The 19,339-nt window shown below is 42.0% G+C and overlaps 1 protein-coding gene across 1 annotated transcript in view; it reads right to left on the bottom strand.

The window, feature by feature from the left end:
- Positions 1-677: 677 nt before the first annotated feature.
- LOC119962826 (vasculin-like) overlaps positions 678-19,339 on the bottom strand; it is a 115,606-nt gene continuing 96,944 nt past the window's right edge. The window contains exons 10-12 of the mRNA XM_038790957.1: positions 16,143-16,330; positions 15,193-15,295; positions 678-1,158 (exon numbers count right to left, since the gene is read on the bottom strand). Coding sequence (XP_038646885.1) covers positions 1,009-1,158; positions 15,193-15,295; positions 16,143-16,330 — 441 coding nt within the window. The 3' untranslated portion in view covers positions 678-1,008. The remainder of the gene's footprint in view (positions 1,159-15,192; positions 15,296-16,142; positions 16,331-19,339) is intronic.

Genomic DNA, 19,339 nt, shown 5'->3' with positions numbered 1-19,339 from the left:
AATTCCTTGTGTGGAGATTAAACTCAGTGTATTATGGGTCACAACCACAACCTTTTTTTAAAAGGTTTCAGCCTCCCTTTCAAAGTAATTGGAATTTGAAGCCTGATATTAAATATGTAGGAGCACCAACTCCTAAAATAGTTCTGGCACAAAGTCAGACCATCATCAGACTTGCTGCAAATCCAGTTTTTATTCCATTTAGTGAATAGATCCAGCAACTGTGATCATAACCTCTTGGTAAGACTTGTAAATAACTGCTTTATCAAAATAATCTGTCAATTTTCAATAGTTTGCTTTGGACAGTCCACCCTGAATATCAAGGCTGTGTGCAGCGCAGATAAAGCTCTTGATCTCAGTGTTTTTCTTTCTACAAATTCAAGAATGTGATGATTAAAAAAAAAAAGAAACTACAAATGGTTAAAAAAAGCAATTAACTTTGAGAAAGAAGTGGAACAGTATAAGAGCACTCATTAAGTTTAAGCAATGAAAATTCTACTGTATCTTTCTCCACTTTTGATCAACATGCTACATCACCTGTTTTTCTGTAGACAGTGGACTTGCAGGGTCCTGTTTTGGTAATGAATATGATTCAACAAGCAGGATACTGTGTTTTCAGATTGCTGTTTCTCAACGAATGGAACAACTTTAAGCCATAAGCTCCATGGAACAATACACAATTTGAACTTCAATTCGGTTTATTAGATCTGTGAATTATCCCATGATCAATAATTTTTTTTCACATTGTAGTAATGTATCTTCTGATCAGCAGTGATGAAGCAGATCAATGCTAAATCCAACTGAAATCCTCATTACTACAAAAGGCCGTTACAAAGCATTAAGCAAAGTTCAAATTAGGCCAAGTCCAACAATCTGTGTTCTTGAATAAAGAAGTCCCCTCAAATTTCTTCTGGTGGGGTATCGTACTGCTTTTAATGCAGTTTATTTTTGGCAGTTTACCACAATGATAATTATTATACCCAAATAATTTTTATGTCTTTCTTTAACCTCTCACACATCATCATCAGATGTATCGCTGCTGCTCGTCTCTGTGTCATCATTAACAGTGGGCTTATAAGTGCTCTTCCAAGTACTAAATTTGAAGTTACAAGTTAGACCATTTTTCAGAAGACCATTTTTTCGAAGGCCGTTTTTCTGTAGCTGAAATGAAAAAGAATTACATAAGAATACGTTTTTTAAAATTATAATTTCTGAAACAAACATCACAACTATGCTAAATCTGTAAAGAACCCAGCAATACAGTAATTACAATGCAAAATGCTGCAGCCTTCGGCCAAACATAAACAAAAGAACTGAATTCCAAAGGCAAGGTGACTGACCACCTTTGACGTCAAAGCAGCATTTGACAGAGTGTAGCATTAATATAGGAATGGGGGCTTGGGGGGCGATCCCCCCCCCCCCCCCCCCACCCACCCCTCTGGTTGAAATCATACCTAGCACAAAGGTAAATAGAATAGAATTCCTACATTGCAGAAAAGAAGCTATTCAGCCCATCGAGTCTGTACCGACCCTCCGAAAGAGCACCCAACCTAGGCCCACTTCTCCCATCTTATCCCCGTAACCCCAATTAACCTGCACTTTCCTGGACACAAAGAGCAATTTAGCATGGCTAATCCACCTAACCTGCACATCTTTGAACTGTGGGAGGAAATCGAGCACCTGGAGGAAACCCACGCAGACACAGGAGAACGTGCAAACTTCACAGTACCCAAAGCCAGAATTAAAACTGGGTCCCTAGTGCTGTGGGGCAGCAATGCTAATCAATATGCCACTGTGCCGTCCCTTGGTTGCATTTGGTGGTAGCCAATCACCTAGAATCTAGGGCATCAGTTCCTCAGGATAGTGCCCTCAGACCAAACATCTTCAGCTGCTTCAATGGCTTTCATTCCATCATTAGAAATGGAGATAAAGAAGCTTGCTTCATCGGCAACCCAACCACCATCTCAAACATTCACTCCCTCCACCACCAAGGCACAGTGGCAATATTGTGCACCATATTGGAGAGGCACTTCGACATCTCACCAAGGCTCCTTCAACAGTCTTCCAAACAGACAACCTCTACCACTTAGTAAAACAAAAGGACAGTAGACCACTGCCTACAAGGTGCCCTTCAAGTCTCACGCCAGCAAGAAACTTCAGTGAACGTTGCCCAGTCCATCACACAAACCAGCCTCCCATCCCCATTGATTCTATCCACACCTCCCGCTGCATTGGGAAAGCTGACACGCCCACCCCAGATGGACTGTTGCAGTCCAAGAAAGCGACTCACCACCATGTTAACATTAAGGGACAGGCAATAAATGCTGGCCTAGCCAACAATGCTCACATCCCAAGAACCAAAAAAGATTGTGTTGGAACCTCAGTTGCAAGCAACCACACCAAACTAAACAATCTTGTTAATTGAACTCAAAGTGGTTACAATGCACCCAGGCATAACTGACTTATCTTCTCCCTCCAGCACCCTTTGGCTGAGCTGTGGCACTGTAAGATAAGAGTCCATAATAATCGGGAGAGATCCAATAATGGTCCATCCTCTAAGCAAGTATAAAGAATCGAAGGTGACTGACATAAAAGACACAGTCCTTCAAGAATGCTGAAAACAAAAATATTCTGTTCCTATTTAGAAGTTTTTTTAAGGCACCTTCTTAAGGATATCCAACACAGATGAAGTGAAATATTTTACTGCAACTTTCTCCCAGCTCTCTTGCCAACACCACTCTTCAATCTGCTATTAAATGCATAAGAGGCATGCAAATCATCTTGACTTTTCCTTCTCTCTCTCTGGGAGTACATCTCAAATGAAAGTTGGTAGCAGAGGTGGGAGAAGTACAGGAATAAACACAATCGCCATACATTTTTGAAAAAAATTAATTCATAGGATGTGGGCGTTGCTGACTGGGCCAGCATTATTGCCCATCCTGGAGGGCATTTAAAGGAGTCAACCACATTGCTTTGGGTCTGGAGTAACGTGTAGGCCAGACCAGGCAAGGACAGCAGATTTCCTTCCCGAAAGGACATTAATGAACCAGATGAAGTTTTACGATAATCGGCATGGGTTCACCTCACTCTAGATTTCAATGTTTAAATTGGTGAAACATGCAGTGATAAAAAAGACAGCTACTGTTTTGTTCCACTTTTCAAATCTGCGCTTCCCTAACAAAGTGAGATTCTAGCAATAACAAAATGTTAAAGTTTCCTTCCTTCAATTCTGTTTTGAATAAATGTCAAATTATTGTTCAGCAGTATTAAACAAAATATATTTTAGATTTAAACTGACATTTTGACTTAAAAGCCGTCACACAAACAATTCCCTCTTAGAAGATTTTAAATATATCTAATAAACAGGACTGAATGCTCCCAAAAGAAGTGGGTATTTTGGGATGTAAATAATTCGAAAAGGATGTTCTTACATAGGGATTTATAAATATGCCTCTTCTCCCATTTGCCAGTTTTAATTTCATTTTGTTATGAAGTGTAGTTTAAATGTATATGATATACCCATGCCATTTGTTCTCTAGTCATTCTGCAACAACTCCACAAAAGGGAATACCATCTTGTACACATTATAACACCAATGTCTCTGGTAACAACACAGAGCAGCACGGTAATGTCTCTGGTAACAACACAGAGCAGCACGGTAGCATAGTGGTTAGCACTATGGCTCACAGAGCCAAGGTCCCAGGTTCGATTCCTGGCTTGAATAACTGTCTGTGCCGAGTCTGCATGTACTCCCAGTGTCTGCGTGGGTTTCCTCCCGGTACTCCGGTTTCCTCCCACAAGTCCCGAAAGATGTGAGATAGGTAATTTGGACATTCTGAATTCTCCCTCCGTGTACCCGAACAGGCGCCGGAATGTGGCGACTAGGGGCTTTTCACAGTCACTTCATTGCAGTGTTAATGTAAGCCTGCTTGTGACAATAAAGATCATTATTATATGGGAGGTTGCTTCTTACAATGATGAGGTTTTCTAGATATTGAGAAATTAGCTCAAAGTTGTAATTCTGTGATCTGAAGGACATTCAAAAATCACTTGAACTTCACCACTATACCGTTTAAATTGTATTAAGTTACATCGTTCTAATTCTTTTAGTGCAGAAATAATTACTTATTTAGTTACTTGATTCAGGCAATGCAAACAACATAGGTAAGCAGGAACTTAATGCTAAAAAACAGAATCATCAAAATTGCATGTGCAGACATAACACAGACAAGGAGCAAAGATTATTGTATCATGTTAGCCACAGAAAGTGACCAGGAGCAATTTCAAGAAGCAAGAATGAATCACTCCCAGGTAAACTGGAAAAGATTGGCAGGGCTTTAAAGTGGAGATGGTTCAGGTATAGTGATGAGGTAATTGAGATACTGCAGGATCGGGTGACACAGTAGCCCAGTAGTTAGCACTGTTGCTTCACAGCTCCAGGGTCCCAGGTTCTATTCCCGGCTTCGGTGACTGTCTGTGCGGAGTCTGCACGTTCTCCCAGTGTCTGCGTGGGTTTCCTCCAAGTGTTCCGTTTCCTCCCACAGTCCAAAGATGTGCAGGTTAGGTGGATTGGCCACGCTAAATTGCCCTGTAGTGTCCAAAATGTTAGGTGGGGTTTCTGGGTTACAGGGATAGGGTGAAGGTGTGGGGTTAGGTAGGATGTTCTTTCAGGGGCCGGTGTAGACTCGATAGGCCGAATGGCCTCCTTCTGCACTGTAAATTCTATGATTCCATGATAGTGGTGGTATTAGAAAGGCTGGCTGTACTTTAAAGTTGATAGAACTAGATCAGATGTGTCCTCGGATGCTGAGGGAAGCAAGAGAAGAAATTGCAGCGGTACCGGCCATAATCTTCTTCGATAAAGAAATGGTGCGAGAAGACTAGAGAACTGCAAATGTTACACTATTTTGCAAAACAAAAGGTGCAAAGGATACCCAACAATGACAGGCCAGTCAGTTTTTAAAAAATTAATTCATGAGATGTGGGTGTTGCTGACTAGGCCAGCATTTATTGCCCATCCCTATTTCCCCTCGAGAAGGTGGTGGTGAGCTGTCTTCTTACACCACTCATGTGGTGTAGGTACATCCACAGTGCTGTTAGGGAGAGAGTTCCAGGATTTTGACCAGACAACAGTGAAGAAACAGCGATATATCTCCAAGTCAGGATGGTGAGTGGCTTGGAGGGAAACTTCCAGGTGGTGTGCCCATGTGTCTGCTGCCCTTTTCCTTCTAGATGGCAGTGATCACAAGAGCCTTGGTGTGTTGCTGCAGTGCATCTTGAAGATGGTATACACTTCAGCTACTGTGCATTGGTGATGGAGGGATTAAATGTTTGTGGATGGGTGCCAATCAAGGTGGCTGCTTTGTCCTGTATGGCGTCAAGTTTCTTGAGTGTTCTTGCGAGCTGCACTCCTCCATGCAACCTGGGCAGTGGGAAAGCTTTTAGAAGCAATAATTCGGGCAAACATTAACACGCGACCAAAAGTGCATTACTGAAAGAAAGTCAGTAGAGATTTGTTCAAGGTAAATCATGCTTCTTTGTCTATTTTCTCTATGCTTGGCCAAACAGATATTTTGTATCGTAACTTCTTTACCACCAATACTGCTTCCACCTCAAGGATCACCAGGTCACATGGGCCAATATTTCTTATTATCCATGAGAATAACAATTCACCTCTTTACAATTTATGCAATCTCTTAAGAGTCCTTTTCAAACATTCTTAAAAAGCCTTGGACATTTTAAAGAAATTACAAATTTTCCTACTGTACAAACGTTGTCACACTTTCCTCTTAAAAGGCTTACTGTGGTAAAGTTCTCTTTTCAACAGGGTTCGACACACAACAAACCTAAAATATTAAGCCTTTTAACAGCTGGTGTATTATATATTACACAGGTAACAACAATGATAATCGTATTTACAAATACAAGCTTCATTACAAAAAGGGTGTTATTTTACAATATTATAACACCTAATATCATCTGGCTTTAAGACATTGTTACCATCCTTTGTTCTTTAAACTCTCGACAGGGCATCTGTAATCACATTAGCCCAAATCTTCCATTCAGAGTCGGAACTCCTGTTTCCGACCCGGAATAGAAAAAAAGTTCACGTTAAATTTTTCAGGGTAGTCTTCCCATTGAAGGATCCTGCAGAACTCCTCTGAAGAAGCAGCAGAGAGAATCCACGCAGCAACCACACCTTGTCTTTTTAACAAATGCCTTTTGGAAATCCAGGTATACTACATCTACTGGTTCTCCTTTATGTACCCTATTAGTTACATCCTCAAAGAACTATAATAAATGTCAAACAGGATTTCCCCTTAATATAACCAAGTTGACTTGTTCTAATAATATTGCTATTTTCTAAGTGCATTGTTAAGACTTAACAGTACGTTCCAGCATTTTCGCAACAATTGATGTTAGGCTAACTGGCCTATAGTTCAGGGTTTTCTCTCCCCCTCCATTCTTGAAAAGTGATATAACATTTGCCAACTCCAACCTAATGGGGCAGTCCCCAAATTTAAGGAATTTTGGAAAATCATAGCCAGCACGTCCATCATCTATTTTAGAACCCCAAGTGTCGGCCATCAGGTCATGGGGACTTGGTAGATTTTAGTCCCTCTAATTTCTCAAATATTTTTTCTCTGCTGATATTAATTTTTTTTTGCCCCTAGGTTACTCGCTATTTGTTGCATGTAGTTATGTCTTTTACAGTGAAGACAGACAAAATATTTCTTCAATGCTTGTGCTAGTTCCCCATAATAATTTCTCCTATCTCTGCTTGTAAGCAACCAACATTTACTTTAGCCACTCTCTTCCTTTTTATAGACTTATAAAATCTCTTACGATCTGTTTTTATATTCCTGGCCAGTTTACGGTCATATTCTATTTTCTCCCTTTTTATCAACTTTTTGGTGGCCCTTTGCTGGTTTCTAAAACATTCCAAATTGTCAGACTTGTTACTGTTTTTTGTTTTGCAAATTGTAAGCCTCCTTTTTAATCGAATGCCATCCTTAACTTCGAGTGAGCCAGGGATAGATCTTTTTCACTGAGTTTTATTTTTAAATGGAATGTATTTCTGCTGAAGATTTAGAATTGTTTCTTTAGCCAGTTATTCCCTCATACCGATGTAATTGGCTGTGTTTAAGATTTTTTTTGCGATTGGAGTATGTCACTTTCAAACTCAAGATGGAATTAAGTAGCCTCGTGATCATTATCTTTTACTATGACATTGCTAACCAATTAACCCTGCTTCATTACACAATACTAGATCCAAGATAACTTTATCCCGAGTCAGTTCCCCAGCACTGTGCTCTAAGAAACTGTAATAAAAACATTCTACAAACTCCCACTCTTACCGATTTGTTTGCCTCCATCTATATAAAGATTGAAGTCCCTCAATTATTACATTGCCTTTCTTACAAGCACCAATAATTTCTTGTTTACTGCTCTTGCCCATGTAACAACTGTTATGGGGCCTGTAAACTACTGCCACCAGTGTTTTCTGATAATCGCAGTACCCAATTTCCAGCCACACTGATTCTACTTCGTGATCTTCTGAAGCCAGATCCTTTCAGACTAATGTCATCCTTTACTATCTGAGCAACACCTCCTCCTTTGCCATTCTACCATTCCTAAATATTGTGTAACCTGGAATATTTATTTCCCATCTGTGATCACCTTCTAATCATGTCTCTGTAATAGCGATTCATAATTTATCCCCATTTCGCTCACTGATTAATCTATCTTATTATGGATGCTCCACACATTCAAGCAATGAGCCTTTCATTCCATTTTTTTTTTTACTTCCATTTCCTGCAATGTCCTATTTATTGATGTGCAAATGTTATTAAACTCTCTTTACCCATTCTGCTCGCCTTTACTCACATTGCTCGCAATGTTCCGATTCCTTGACCTTTCTTCCACAGCCCTATTTATAGGATTGGCCAGGATTCGTGTCCTAGCTTAATTCAAGTGGAGCCTCTCGCAACAGAATGGCTCACTCTTCCCGAAGTTCAGTGCCCCATGAATCAAAACCTGTTCTTCACGCACAACTCTTTGAGCCATGCGTTTAATTCTCCAATCTGCTTGACAATTTGCGTCTGGTTCAGCTAACATTTCAGAGATGACTACCTGTCATGTTCTGTGTTTTAATTTGGCCCCTAGCTCCTCAAATTCTCTTAGCAGAGAACTTCATTCTTGGTTCCCATATGGAGCAATACAACTGGATCCTTCCCCTTCCAACTTATTAACCAGCCACAGTGATGTCCTTAAGCTAGGCACTGGGAAGACAGCACAACCTTTCTAGCTCCCAGTCATAACTGCAGAGAACAGTGTCTATACGGTCTCCTATCATAATTTAGTCCTTTGTGTGGCAACATAATCAGGGACTACTTTTAAGGCCGATTTAATTGGATATCAAAGAATTGGACATTTTAAAATCATACTGCAGTCAACCTCAGGAAGGCTTTGGAAACCAGACTTGACCAAAGTCAAATACACAACCAACAGATAAGCTGTCAGAACATGTCTGGGCCTGTCCCATTCAATCATTCATCAAAGATCATCGCACTCTATTGCGACACAGCAGGAGATCATCGTACCCCAATGAAATGCTCACGTTCATTGTCCGTAGCCCAGATCGAGACAGACTTTCCATCACCAAGTGTATCTACTGATACCTTATATGGGAACAGGTCATGTGCAGCCCACATCACCAAAGATGGGACACCTGGGGCGGTCTCAGATGGCCTGTCAAACAGTCATCAACTGGACCACTGGCTGCTAAGACCCCTCCTGAGACTTCATTGGCCAGAAGCCAGAGAAGTTTCTGGAAAGGCGGGGAGAGAGGGGGATAAAGGAAGGCATCTCAGAGACACCAGCAGCAAAGAGTTGATGTGCGAGATGATCTTGACCAGAGCAAGGAAGAAACAACCAGCGAGAATCACTTCGTAAAGAGGAACTAGGGGGACTCGAGGGTTGGATCTACAGCATACTAAACAACCTTTGCGGGTAGTATAGTCGAATCCTGGGTGTTTCTTTTATATATAGTGCGTAATTTACTGGTTAACTATATTAAATAAAGTGTGTTGTATTATATCTGTGTCCGTACTTTGTTCTCCTCCTAAATAAAGACACCTGGGTAAACTTTGATTAAGGAGCCGGTTGAATCATAGAATCATAACTTAGTGCAGAAGGAGGCCATTCAGCCCATCGAGTTTGCACTGGCCCTTGGAAAGAGCCCCCTACCCAAGCACACACCGCCACCCTATCCCCATAACCCAGTAACTCCACCCAACTTGCTTGGGCACTAAGGGCAATTTAGCATGGCCAATCCACCTAACCTGCATATCTTTGGACAGTGGAAGAAACCGGAGCACTGGGAGGAAACTCACGCAGACACTGGGAGACCATGCACACTCCACACGGACAGTTGAAGTATCTGAACTGGACACAGAGGGGCTGGTTTAGCACAGGGCTAAATCGCTGGCTTTTAAAGCAGACTCAGGCAGGCCAGCAGCACGGTTCGATTCCCGCACCAGCCTCCCTGAACAGGCGCCGGAATGTGGCGACTAGGGGCTTTTCACAGTAACTTCATTTGAAGCCTACTTGTGACAATAAGCGATTTTCATTTCATTTCATGTACAACATTTGCATCATCCAGTCAGGTAGCTAGCACCTCATACCTATTGGAGAAAATCGGGGACTGAGGCCCCTCCATCACGACATGCTGGTTCCCCTTAACTGCCTGACTTGCAGTCACACTCTCCTATCCCTGAACATTAACCAACTCTAAATTTCTGCCTAACTGAAGGGTGTAACTGCCTCCTGGAACAAAGTGTCTCCATAACTCTGCTCCCCGATACCCCACAACGTTCAAAATTCAGTGTCCAGCTCAGCAACTCAGAGCCTAAGTCACCCGAGCTGCAGACACCTTTTGCAGATATGGCTGTCCAGGATTGCAGTCATGTCACACCACCAGCCCTGACATTTCTGTCCAAGGTTATTTATTTAACCATTTGCTGTACTAAGAATCTTTTTTTTGCACACCACATTTGCTTCTTTTACAAAACAGTTTAAATCTGTGTCCTGTCGTTCTTGGTCTTTTACGAGCAGGAACAGTTTCTCAGAACTGCCTAGCCCCCTCCTAATCTTGATTACCTCCATCAAATCTCTTTGTGGCCTTCTTCTCTCCAGTGAGAACTGTCCCAACCCCTTCAATCAATCCTCATAACGGACGTTTCTCACTCCTGGAAGCTATTCTGCACTCTCTCAAATGTGTTCACATCTTTCCTAAGATGTGGCGTGCAGAACCATACGCAGTATTCCAGCCGAGGTCCAACTAGTATGTTGCATAAGTTCAGCATAACCTCCTTGCTCAAACTCAATGCCCCTATTCAAAAACCCAGGATATTATATGTTTTATTAATTGCTCTCTCCACCGGTCATGATCTACGCACATATACACCAGGTCGCTCTACTCCTGTACCCCTTTTTAAGAATTTTACCCATTACACGTGGCAAGGTGGTTAGCACTGCTGCCTCACAGCGCCGGGGGCCCACGATTCGATTCCGCCTTAGGCGACTGTGTGGAGTTTGCACTCCTCCCCGTGTCTGCGTGGATTTCCTCCGGTTTCCTCCCACAGTCTAAAGATGTGCAGGTTAGGTGGGGTTACAGAGTTACAGGTATAGGACAGGGGAGTGGATCTAGCTAATGTGCTCGTTCAGAAGGTCGGTGCGAACTCAATGGGCCTCTTTCTGCACTGTAGGGATTCTATTCTAATGACCTATATTGTCTCTCCATGTTATTCCTACCAAAATATATCACCTTTCTCCTAATCTCTTTCCTCTCTTGCTAATTTCTGCGTCAATATTTCTTAGTTATATTTCTTTTTCAATTTTGGCTAATTAGACTCGATCACTGACACAACCAGCCGTTTATTCCTCAAACCTCACCCTGCTCAATTCAAGGATTCTGTCCCTCTTAGCTCCTGATCTTAGTTAATTTCCAGGGGCTCTGCTACAGCCTGCAAATCACATTTTTGACTTCAGTAAAGCCTTTGACAAGGTACCCCATTGTAGACTGGAACAAAAGGTGAAGTTGCATGGGATCAGAGGAGAGCTGGCAAGTTGGATACAGAACTGGAAGGCTGTGGTCAGTGGTGTTCCACCAGGGATCAGTTCTGGGGCCTTTGTTGTTAGTGGTTTATAAATGATTTGGAAGAAAATGTAGCTGGTCTGATTAGTAAATTTGCAGACAACACAAAAATTGGTGGAGTTGCGGATAGTGAAGAGAATTGTCAGATGATACAGCAGGATATAAAATGGTTGGAGTCTTGGGCGGAGAAATGGCAGATGAAGTTTAATCCGGAAAAGCGTGAGGTAATGCACTTTAGAAGGTCCAATGCATGGAGGAATTACACAATAAATGGCAGAACTCTTGAGTACTGACAGACAGAGAGATCTGGGCGTGCATGTCCACCGATCACTGAAAGTGGCAACACATGTGTTTAAGGTGGTCAAGAGGGCATACGGCATGCTGGCCTTATCGGTCGGGACATTGAATATAAAAATTGGCAAATCATGTTGCAGCTGTAGAGGACCTTAGCTAGGCCTCATTTAGAATAGTGTGTACAATTCTGATCTCTACACTACCAGAAGGATGTGGATGCTTTGGAGAGGGTACAGAAGCGGTTTACTAGGATGTTGCCTGGTACGGAGGGCATTAGCTATCAGGAGAGTTCAGATAAACTTGGTCTGTTCTCACTGGAACGACAGAGGTCGAGAGGCGACCTGATAGTGGCATCTAGACAAATACATGAATAGGGTAGGAATGGAAGGATACGGACTCCGTAAGTGCATACAGTTTTAGTTTAGGCAGGTACCATGGTCGGCTTAGGCTTGGAGGGCTGAAGGGCCTGTTCCTGGGCTGTATTGTTCTTTGTGAAACAGTTTCAAGTCTCTGACAGTCAGATTGTGTCTTTCAACAAACCACACGCCTCAAAAAGGTACCAATGCTGCTTTTCTGACAACAGTAAGAAGTCTTACAACACCAGGTTAAAGTCCAACAGGTTTGATTCAAAAAAGCTTGTGTTTGAATCAAACCTGTTGGACTTTAACCTGGTGTTGTAAGACTTCTTACTGTGCTCACCCCAGTCCAACGCCGGCATCTCCACATCATGGCTTTTCTAACAAGATACAGTAAAAGCAAATGTGTAATCTTGTGTGTTTAAATGCTGGAAAGTCCCAGTGAACCAGTTGCAGTCTCTGGATTAACATCCCAGACTCGAGCCCACAATTACCAATCATAAATCAAAACAACAAAATTTTCCAAATGACCTCAGATGATGAAATTACCAACATTTCACTTTTTTGTAACTTTAACATGAATCAGAACTAATACAAATTAAACATTAACAGACAAATGATACTTCCAATAAATAGGTAAATGTCACTCTGAAAAGTCAGTGCAACAAAAATTGTTCTTACAAACACAAGCACCTGCAATCATAGCTTGTAGAGATGTGACACCAAGTGCAGTTCCAAAGTTTCAATTCCAAAGAGACATATTGGACTCAAAATGTCGACTTTGTTTCTCTCGCCACAGATGCCCAGAGATTGGCTGAGTTTTTCCATCACTTTTGTTTTCATTTCAGATCTCTAGCATCTGCAGCATTTTGCTTTGATTTTATTCTAAAGTTCTCTAACTTGGCCTCTTGTATTAGGATCTCACTTTCCGATTTTCAATCGATTCAGTATTCAAGTAGTGTTTACTGGCAACTGTATTCCATCAGAGGGCCCTGGAGACAGTCATCCCACCTGAACAGCACATGTCTGCAAAAGCTCTTATGACAGTATGATACAGATTCCGGAGAGGCTCATTTATCCAACCACTTCAATGAACACTGTTAAATAATCTGCTCTGGCAAAACTTTAACAGCAGCAGTAACAGCTCAATTTGCAATCCCTGCTCTGACCTTGCCTTCACGTTTCTGCTCTGATCAACTGTATTGCACATGCAGTTCCTTGTAAATGGGTTTCCTCCGTTCTCCCTTCTGTCACAGCTCTCCTTTGCTATTTACAGCAGTAGCTTCTTTGTCTGTCTTCTTAGTGTCTGGCCATACAGCATCTCAACTTACTTCCCATCAGTACTGCTTCCATGTCAGGGGTCACATGGATCAATATTTATTATTATTCACGAAAACTACAATTCATCCCTTTACAATTGATGCAAACTCAAGTCCTTTTCAAACATTCTTAAAAACAATGAGGGATTCCCTAAATATTTTAAAGAAATTACAAATTTTCTTTATTGTACTGCAGCTGGGTTAAAGATAGTCAAAAAGGTAATTTGGTTCATGAAGTGTACAACAATTGGCAGGCGATACAAGACTTGGAAGTATTGCAGACGGAGGTTATTCACAAATATATTCATGCTTTCTCAACCTTACCACTCACTTGGTGTGGTGAGCCTCAGGTTAAATCACCACCAGTAAACTCGCAAAGGAGATAAAAGCCTACAGTTCTCCAGGATTCTGGCAACATTTACATTCATTTTGCGCCAACTCCTTTCAAGCAATGCCTCGATATTTAAAATGAAAATCGCTTATTGTCATGAGTAGGCTTTAATGAAGTTACTGTGAAAAGCCCCTAGTCGCCACATTCCGGCGCCTGTCCGGGGAGGCTGGAATGGGAATCGAACCGTTACGTTGGCCTGCTTGATCTGCTTTAAAAGCCAGCGATTTAGCTCATCCTAGTTTTTTTTTAGTTTTTTTATACATTTAGCGTATCCAATTTTTTTTTTCCCCAATTAAGGGGCAATTCAGCGTGGCCAATTCACCTGTCCTGCACATCTTTGGGTTGTGGGGGTGAAACCCACCACAGGCACGGGGAGAACGTGCAAACTCCACACGGACAGTGACCCAAGGCCGGGATTCGAACCTGGGTCCTCAGCGCCGTAGGCAGCAATGCTAACCACTGTGCCACCGTGCTGCCCATGCTCATCCTAGTTTTTAAGGCCCTCCATGGCCTCACACCGCCCGCTCTCTTTGCCTTCTCCAAAAGCCCACAATCCTCTGAGATAACTGTGCTCACCTATTCTGGCATCCTGAGCACCACAAATTTAAATCAGTCGGCCCTTGGTTCTCATGCATTCAGCTGCGTGGGCCCCAAGTTCAGGAATTTCTCTCTAAACCGCTCACCTTCCTTTTTTCCTTTCAGATACTATTAAAATCTACAGTTTTAAACCAGCTATAGGCCATTTGCCCCACCATCTCCTTATGTGGTGCAGTGTCCAAGTTTGCTCCATAATATTTTGGAAACGCAGGGAGATGTTTTGTTAGCTCTACATAAATACATTCTGACTCTGATGCAAGAATACTACCACCAAGTGTGGAGGCAAAGGCATTGTCACTGGATTAATGACTTTTGAATTGAATAAAAATATGGAATTAAAAGTCTGAAGGTGACCATGAAACCATTGTCGATTGTTGCAAAATCCCATCTGGTTCACTAATAATAATAATAAATAATAATAATCTTTATTGTCACAAGTAGACTTACATTAACACTGCAATGAAGTTACTGTGAAAAGCCCCTAGTCGCCACAATTCGGCACCTGTTCGGAGGCACAGGAAGAATTCAGAATGTCCAAAATGCCTAACAACAGCACGTCTTTTGGGACTTGTGGGAGGAAACCGGAGCACCCGGAGGAAACCACGCACACACATGGAGAACGTGCAGACTTCACACAGACAGTGACCCAAGCCGGGAATCGAACCTGGGACCCTGGAGCTGTGAAGCAACAGTGCTAACCACTGTGCTACCGTGCTGCCCAGACTAATGTTCTTTAGGGAAGAAAATCTGTCATCCTCATCTGGTCTGGCCTACATGCGACTCCAGACCCACAGCAATGTAGTGAACTCAGGGTTGGGCAATAAATGCTGGCCCAGCCAGCGATGCCCACATCCCACGAACGCATAAATAAAAGTCAAAAGCTCGCTCCCAAAATTGACAGCTCTCCAATTTGACATTTTCAAAATTTTGTCAATTTGGCGTATCGATTGCCAAGTATTTAATCCAACAAGATGCAAAGCTAAAAATGGAACAGCAATGTTAAAGAGGGGAAAGGTGAAAAGAATAAAAGTGTCATAAGATTTATGTAATTCGGCCCATTACTGAGCAGGATATTGTTACCTGTTCACTGATTGCCTGGAATTCCCTCATCTCATCCTCTGTTAACGGAGCACAAGTTTCATCATTTTCACTTTCTTCCTGCCAACCCATCTCTTTCAGCAGCCTAGAAGTAAACAGAAAGCACTCAGTCGAATAATACTACATTACAGGTCATTGTGCCATGCTAAAGGAAATCCAAGTTCAAACATCATACAGTTAATGCCCAATATTCTTCACTGAAGTTTTTGAAGGTCCATGTTATTTTCAAAATAATCTCCCTTTTCCCAGAATTGCAATTCAAGATTGTAATTCATCAGCCAGCTGCCATCAATTGTTTTCAGCATGATCTAAAGTTAGATTGTAAAGTCTGCATGGAACACAATGCAAACTAACAAGGCTAATTATCAAATAGAATATTTTCCACATGCATTAAACACCGAGTTATTCTGTTTTGTTGCAGATACAAATATCGTGCACCACAAGCTTATATCTGGGATGGTAAACATTGTAAATCAGAAAGAAAACAAGACTAGAGAAGGAATCCCTGGATGGTTATGACAATGACAGTTACAGTTCAGAAGGTGCAACTGTGGCAAAGAGGGTGTAAAAATCTTGAGGCGGAAATAAAACAATGTAAGAGAGAAAGAAGGCATCTGTGTAAAAAGGGGGGGGGAAAAAAATCAAAAATCTATTAACATGCCTAAGTACTGGAAACAATAGGACTTTTAAAAACAAAAGAACAATATACCGGGTGAAAATTGCATTAGGGCATGCAAAGAACTAATTCTACAATTGGACAATTACATTCACAGCAGCTGGCAGCATAACATCCAGGTCCTGCTCGAGATTGTCAGATGCTAAGTTTCCTAACAACTTCTACTATTTATTCCTTTGCAGTTTTACTGCATCTAAATCAATAAGACAAATTGAAGTTTCAAATTTTAGATGTCTATATGATTTTATACACATACCTATGCTCAGCTTCCAGCGAACTTGATAAAATATTAGATTGGGGGAATGCTGATGGGTGAATGGTTGTCTGGGATAGAGCTCGAGCATTTCCATTCTCCCTACGATCACCATGTTTATCAAAATTTCGGTTTTCATCTCTTTCTTGATGAGTATTCTTGTTTTGTTGCATGCTAAACATTTCATAATCCTGCAGATGATAGACCAAGAGAAATAAAAACAAATCTTGCAGACCAGCTGTTTGCTAATATTTATTTCTTAATAAAGTACACTTCTGGTGTGTTGAAAAGTTTTAACTTTTAAAGTTTCACTGTGTAACAAGTTTTATAGGGAAGCAGATATTTTACTTTAGAGACAAACAGCTCAAGACAAAAGATGCCCAATGCCATTTGTAGCACAAGAGCCTATGATACTAGTCTTTGTCAATAACAATTTCTATTTAAAACTAATTCTGTTGGGTGATGGAATGTGTATTCCCTCAGAAAGCAGGTCGCAGAAAACCAATAATTAATAATATGAAATGGCGACACCAACATCTATCAATACCAGTGTGCCATGGCTCAAGTTGTAACACCCTCACAGGAGCCAAATGGCTCAAAATCCACCCCAGAGACTGGAGCTCAAATTTTTAGGCTGACACTCTAATGTAGTACTGGTGGGCTGTTATACTGTGGGTGGTGCCGTCTTTTGCTCCTATTAAATAGAGGTCCTGTCTGCCCTCTCAGGTGGACATGAAAGATCTCATGGCACTGTTTTGAAGAAGTCTTACAACACCAGGTTAAAGTCCAACAGGTTTGTTTCAAACACGAGCTTTCGGAGCACGGCTCCTTCTTCAGGTGAATGGAAAGGCTTGTTCCAGAAATGTTTATATAGACACAGTCAGAGATGCCCCGGAATGCGAGCACCTGCAGGCAATCAAATCATCAAAGATGCAGAGAGAGAGGTAACTCCAGGTTAAAGAGGTGTGAATTGTCCCAAGCCAGTACAGTCGGTAGGCCTCTGCAAGTCCAGGCTTGTTGGTGGGGGCCGAATGTAATGCGACATTCGGCCCCCACCAACAAGCCTGGACTTGCAGAGGCCTACCGACTGTACTGGCTTGGGACAATTCACACCTCTTTAACCTGGAGTTACCTCTCTCTCTGCATCTTTGATGATTTGATTGCCTGCAGGTGCTCGCATTCCGGGGCATCTCTGACTGTGTCTATATAAACATTTCTGGAACAAGCCTTTCCATTCACCTGAAGAAGGAGCCGTGCTCCGAAAGCTCGTGTTTGAAACAAACCTGTTGGACTTTAACCTGGTGTTGTAAGACTTCTTACTGTGCTCACCCCAGTCCAACGCCGGCATCTCCACATCATGACTGTTTTGAAGAACAGAGAAGTTATCTCTGGTGTTCGAGATGATTTTTAGCCCTCAATCAAATCTCTAAAACAGAACATCTGGTCAATATTACATTGCTGTTTGTAGGAGTGTACGGAGCACAAATCAACTGCCATGTGTTGTACATTTCACTTCAAAAGTACTTCTTCTGTAGATCATTTGGGGACATCCTGTGGTCTTCTTCAGAATGGAATAATCACAGGAAGTAAGGAAAAGTTTTATAACCAAACAAAATATATTCCACTCTGCGGGACACCAGTAAAATGCTAAATTAGCGGTATACTTCTCCCGATTAGTCACCTCACCACACAAGGCTATTGGGATGCAAGCGGAAGTTTTAAACAATACATATCGAACGTGGATCAATAATGCAAATAGAAAGGGGACATTTCACCTCTCTCAAATGGTAAACGGGAAGGTTTATATGAGGGCTTTCACGACCGTGCACTCTACAAGCATGCAAATTATTTTCACACCCTTTACTTAATCTTCCCACCTGCCCCTCACACCAATTTTCCAACAAGCAATTATGCCAAGGATCTTCTGACCTGTTCCTGCTCTGCCAAGCAAATTCACAGCCATAGACATTTCTTCAAAGTTCATGGTTTTATATTTCAAACTAAATTTCTATTAGCCAATAAAGATATTTACTAAACTAAATCATACGGTATCGAACATACAGTGCAGATGGAGGCCATTCGGCCCATCGAGTCTGCACCGACCCACTTAAGCCCTCACTTCCACCCTATCCCCATAGCCCAATAACCCCTACTGTTTTGGTCACTAAGGGCCAATCCACCTAACCTGCACGTCTTTGGACTGTGGGAGGAAACCGGAGCACCCGGAGGAAACCCACACAGACACGGGGAGAATGTGCAGAATCCGCATAGACATTGACCCAGCAGGGAATCGAACCTGGGACCCTGGCTCTGTGAAGCCACAGTGCTATCCGCTTGTGCTACCCTCAATGTTCTGTATATTATGTAACTTTAAACTTATTTTAAACGCAAGTTTAATTGATTTGTAACAGAATGTCCAAAGAATAATCCAGTATGTGCTAGTACAGGTCTAGCAGCTGTTAAGAGGATCATGGATTGTCACAATGACCATCTGGCTTCAGTTTGGAACACAAAGAGCTGCAATAGTACACAGGGGATGTGAACAACTTGATATTATTTTGCCTTTAATGTAATAAGATATTCCAAGGCATTTCAAAGAAGCATTACAAAACAAAATATGGCACCCGGGTCACATCAGGAGATAAATGGGCAGATGACCAGAAGCTTGGTCAAAGAGGTAGGTTTTAAGGAGCGAGTGGAGGAAAATGAGGTAGCAAGGTGTAGGGAGGGAATTCCAGAGCTTGGGTCCGAGGCAACTGAAGGTACAGCCACCAATGGTGAAGGGATTAAATGTGGGATGCTCAAGCGGTTGGAAGTAAAGTGCAGAAATCTTGGAAGGTTGCAGGAAATTACGGTGGGCAGGGTCAGGCAAGAGCCATGCGAAACAAGCATGAGAATTCTGAAATGGAAGCATTGTTTAGCCAGGAGCTTGTGCCACTAGGCATTTGGGTGATGGGTAAATGGTATTTGTTATGTGTTAGGGCACAGGCAGCAGAATTCTGGAGGAGGTCAAATTTAGTTGAGTTCAGTCTGCAGTTTGAAAGAGAGAAGGCAAAATCGGATGTAATGGTGTTACAGTTAAATATAGGTAATTACGAGGGCATGAGAGAGGAACTGGCGAAAATCGACTGGAAGCAGACCCTAGTGGGGAAGACAGCAGAGCAAAAATGGCAGGTGTTTGTATGCATAATTGAGGACAC

Source organism: Scyliorhinus canicula, chromosome 3, assembly GCF_902713615.1.
Source record: "Scyliorhinus canicula chromosome 3, sScyCan1.1, whole genome shotgun sequence".
Taxonomy (NCBI): domain Eukaryota; kingdom Metazoa; phylum Chordata; class Chondrichthyes; order Carcharhiniformes; family Scyliorhinidae; genus Scyliorhinus; species Scyliorhinus canicula.
This window is presented reverse-complemented; position numbering and strand designations above follow the sequence as displayed.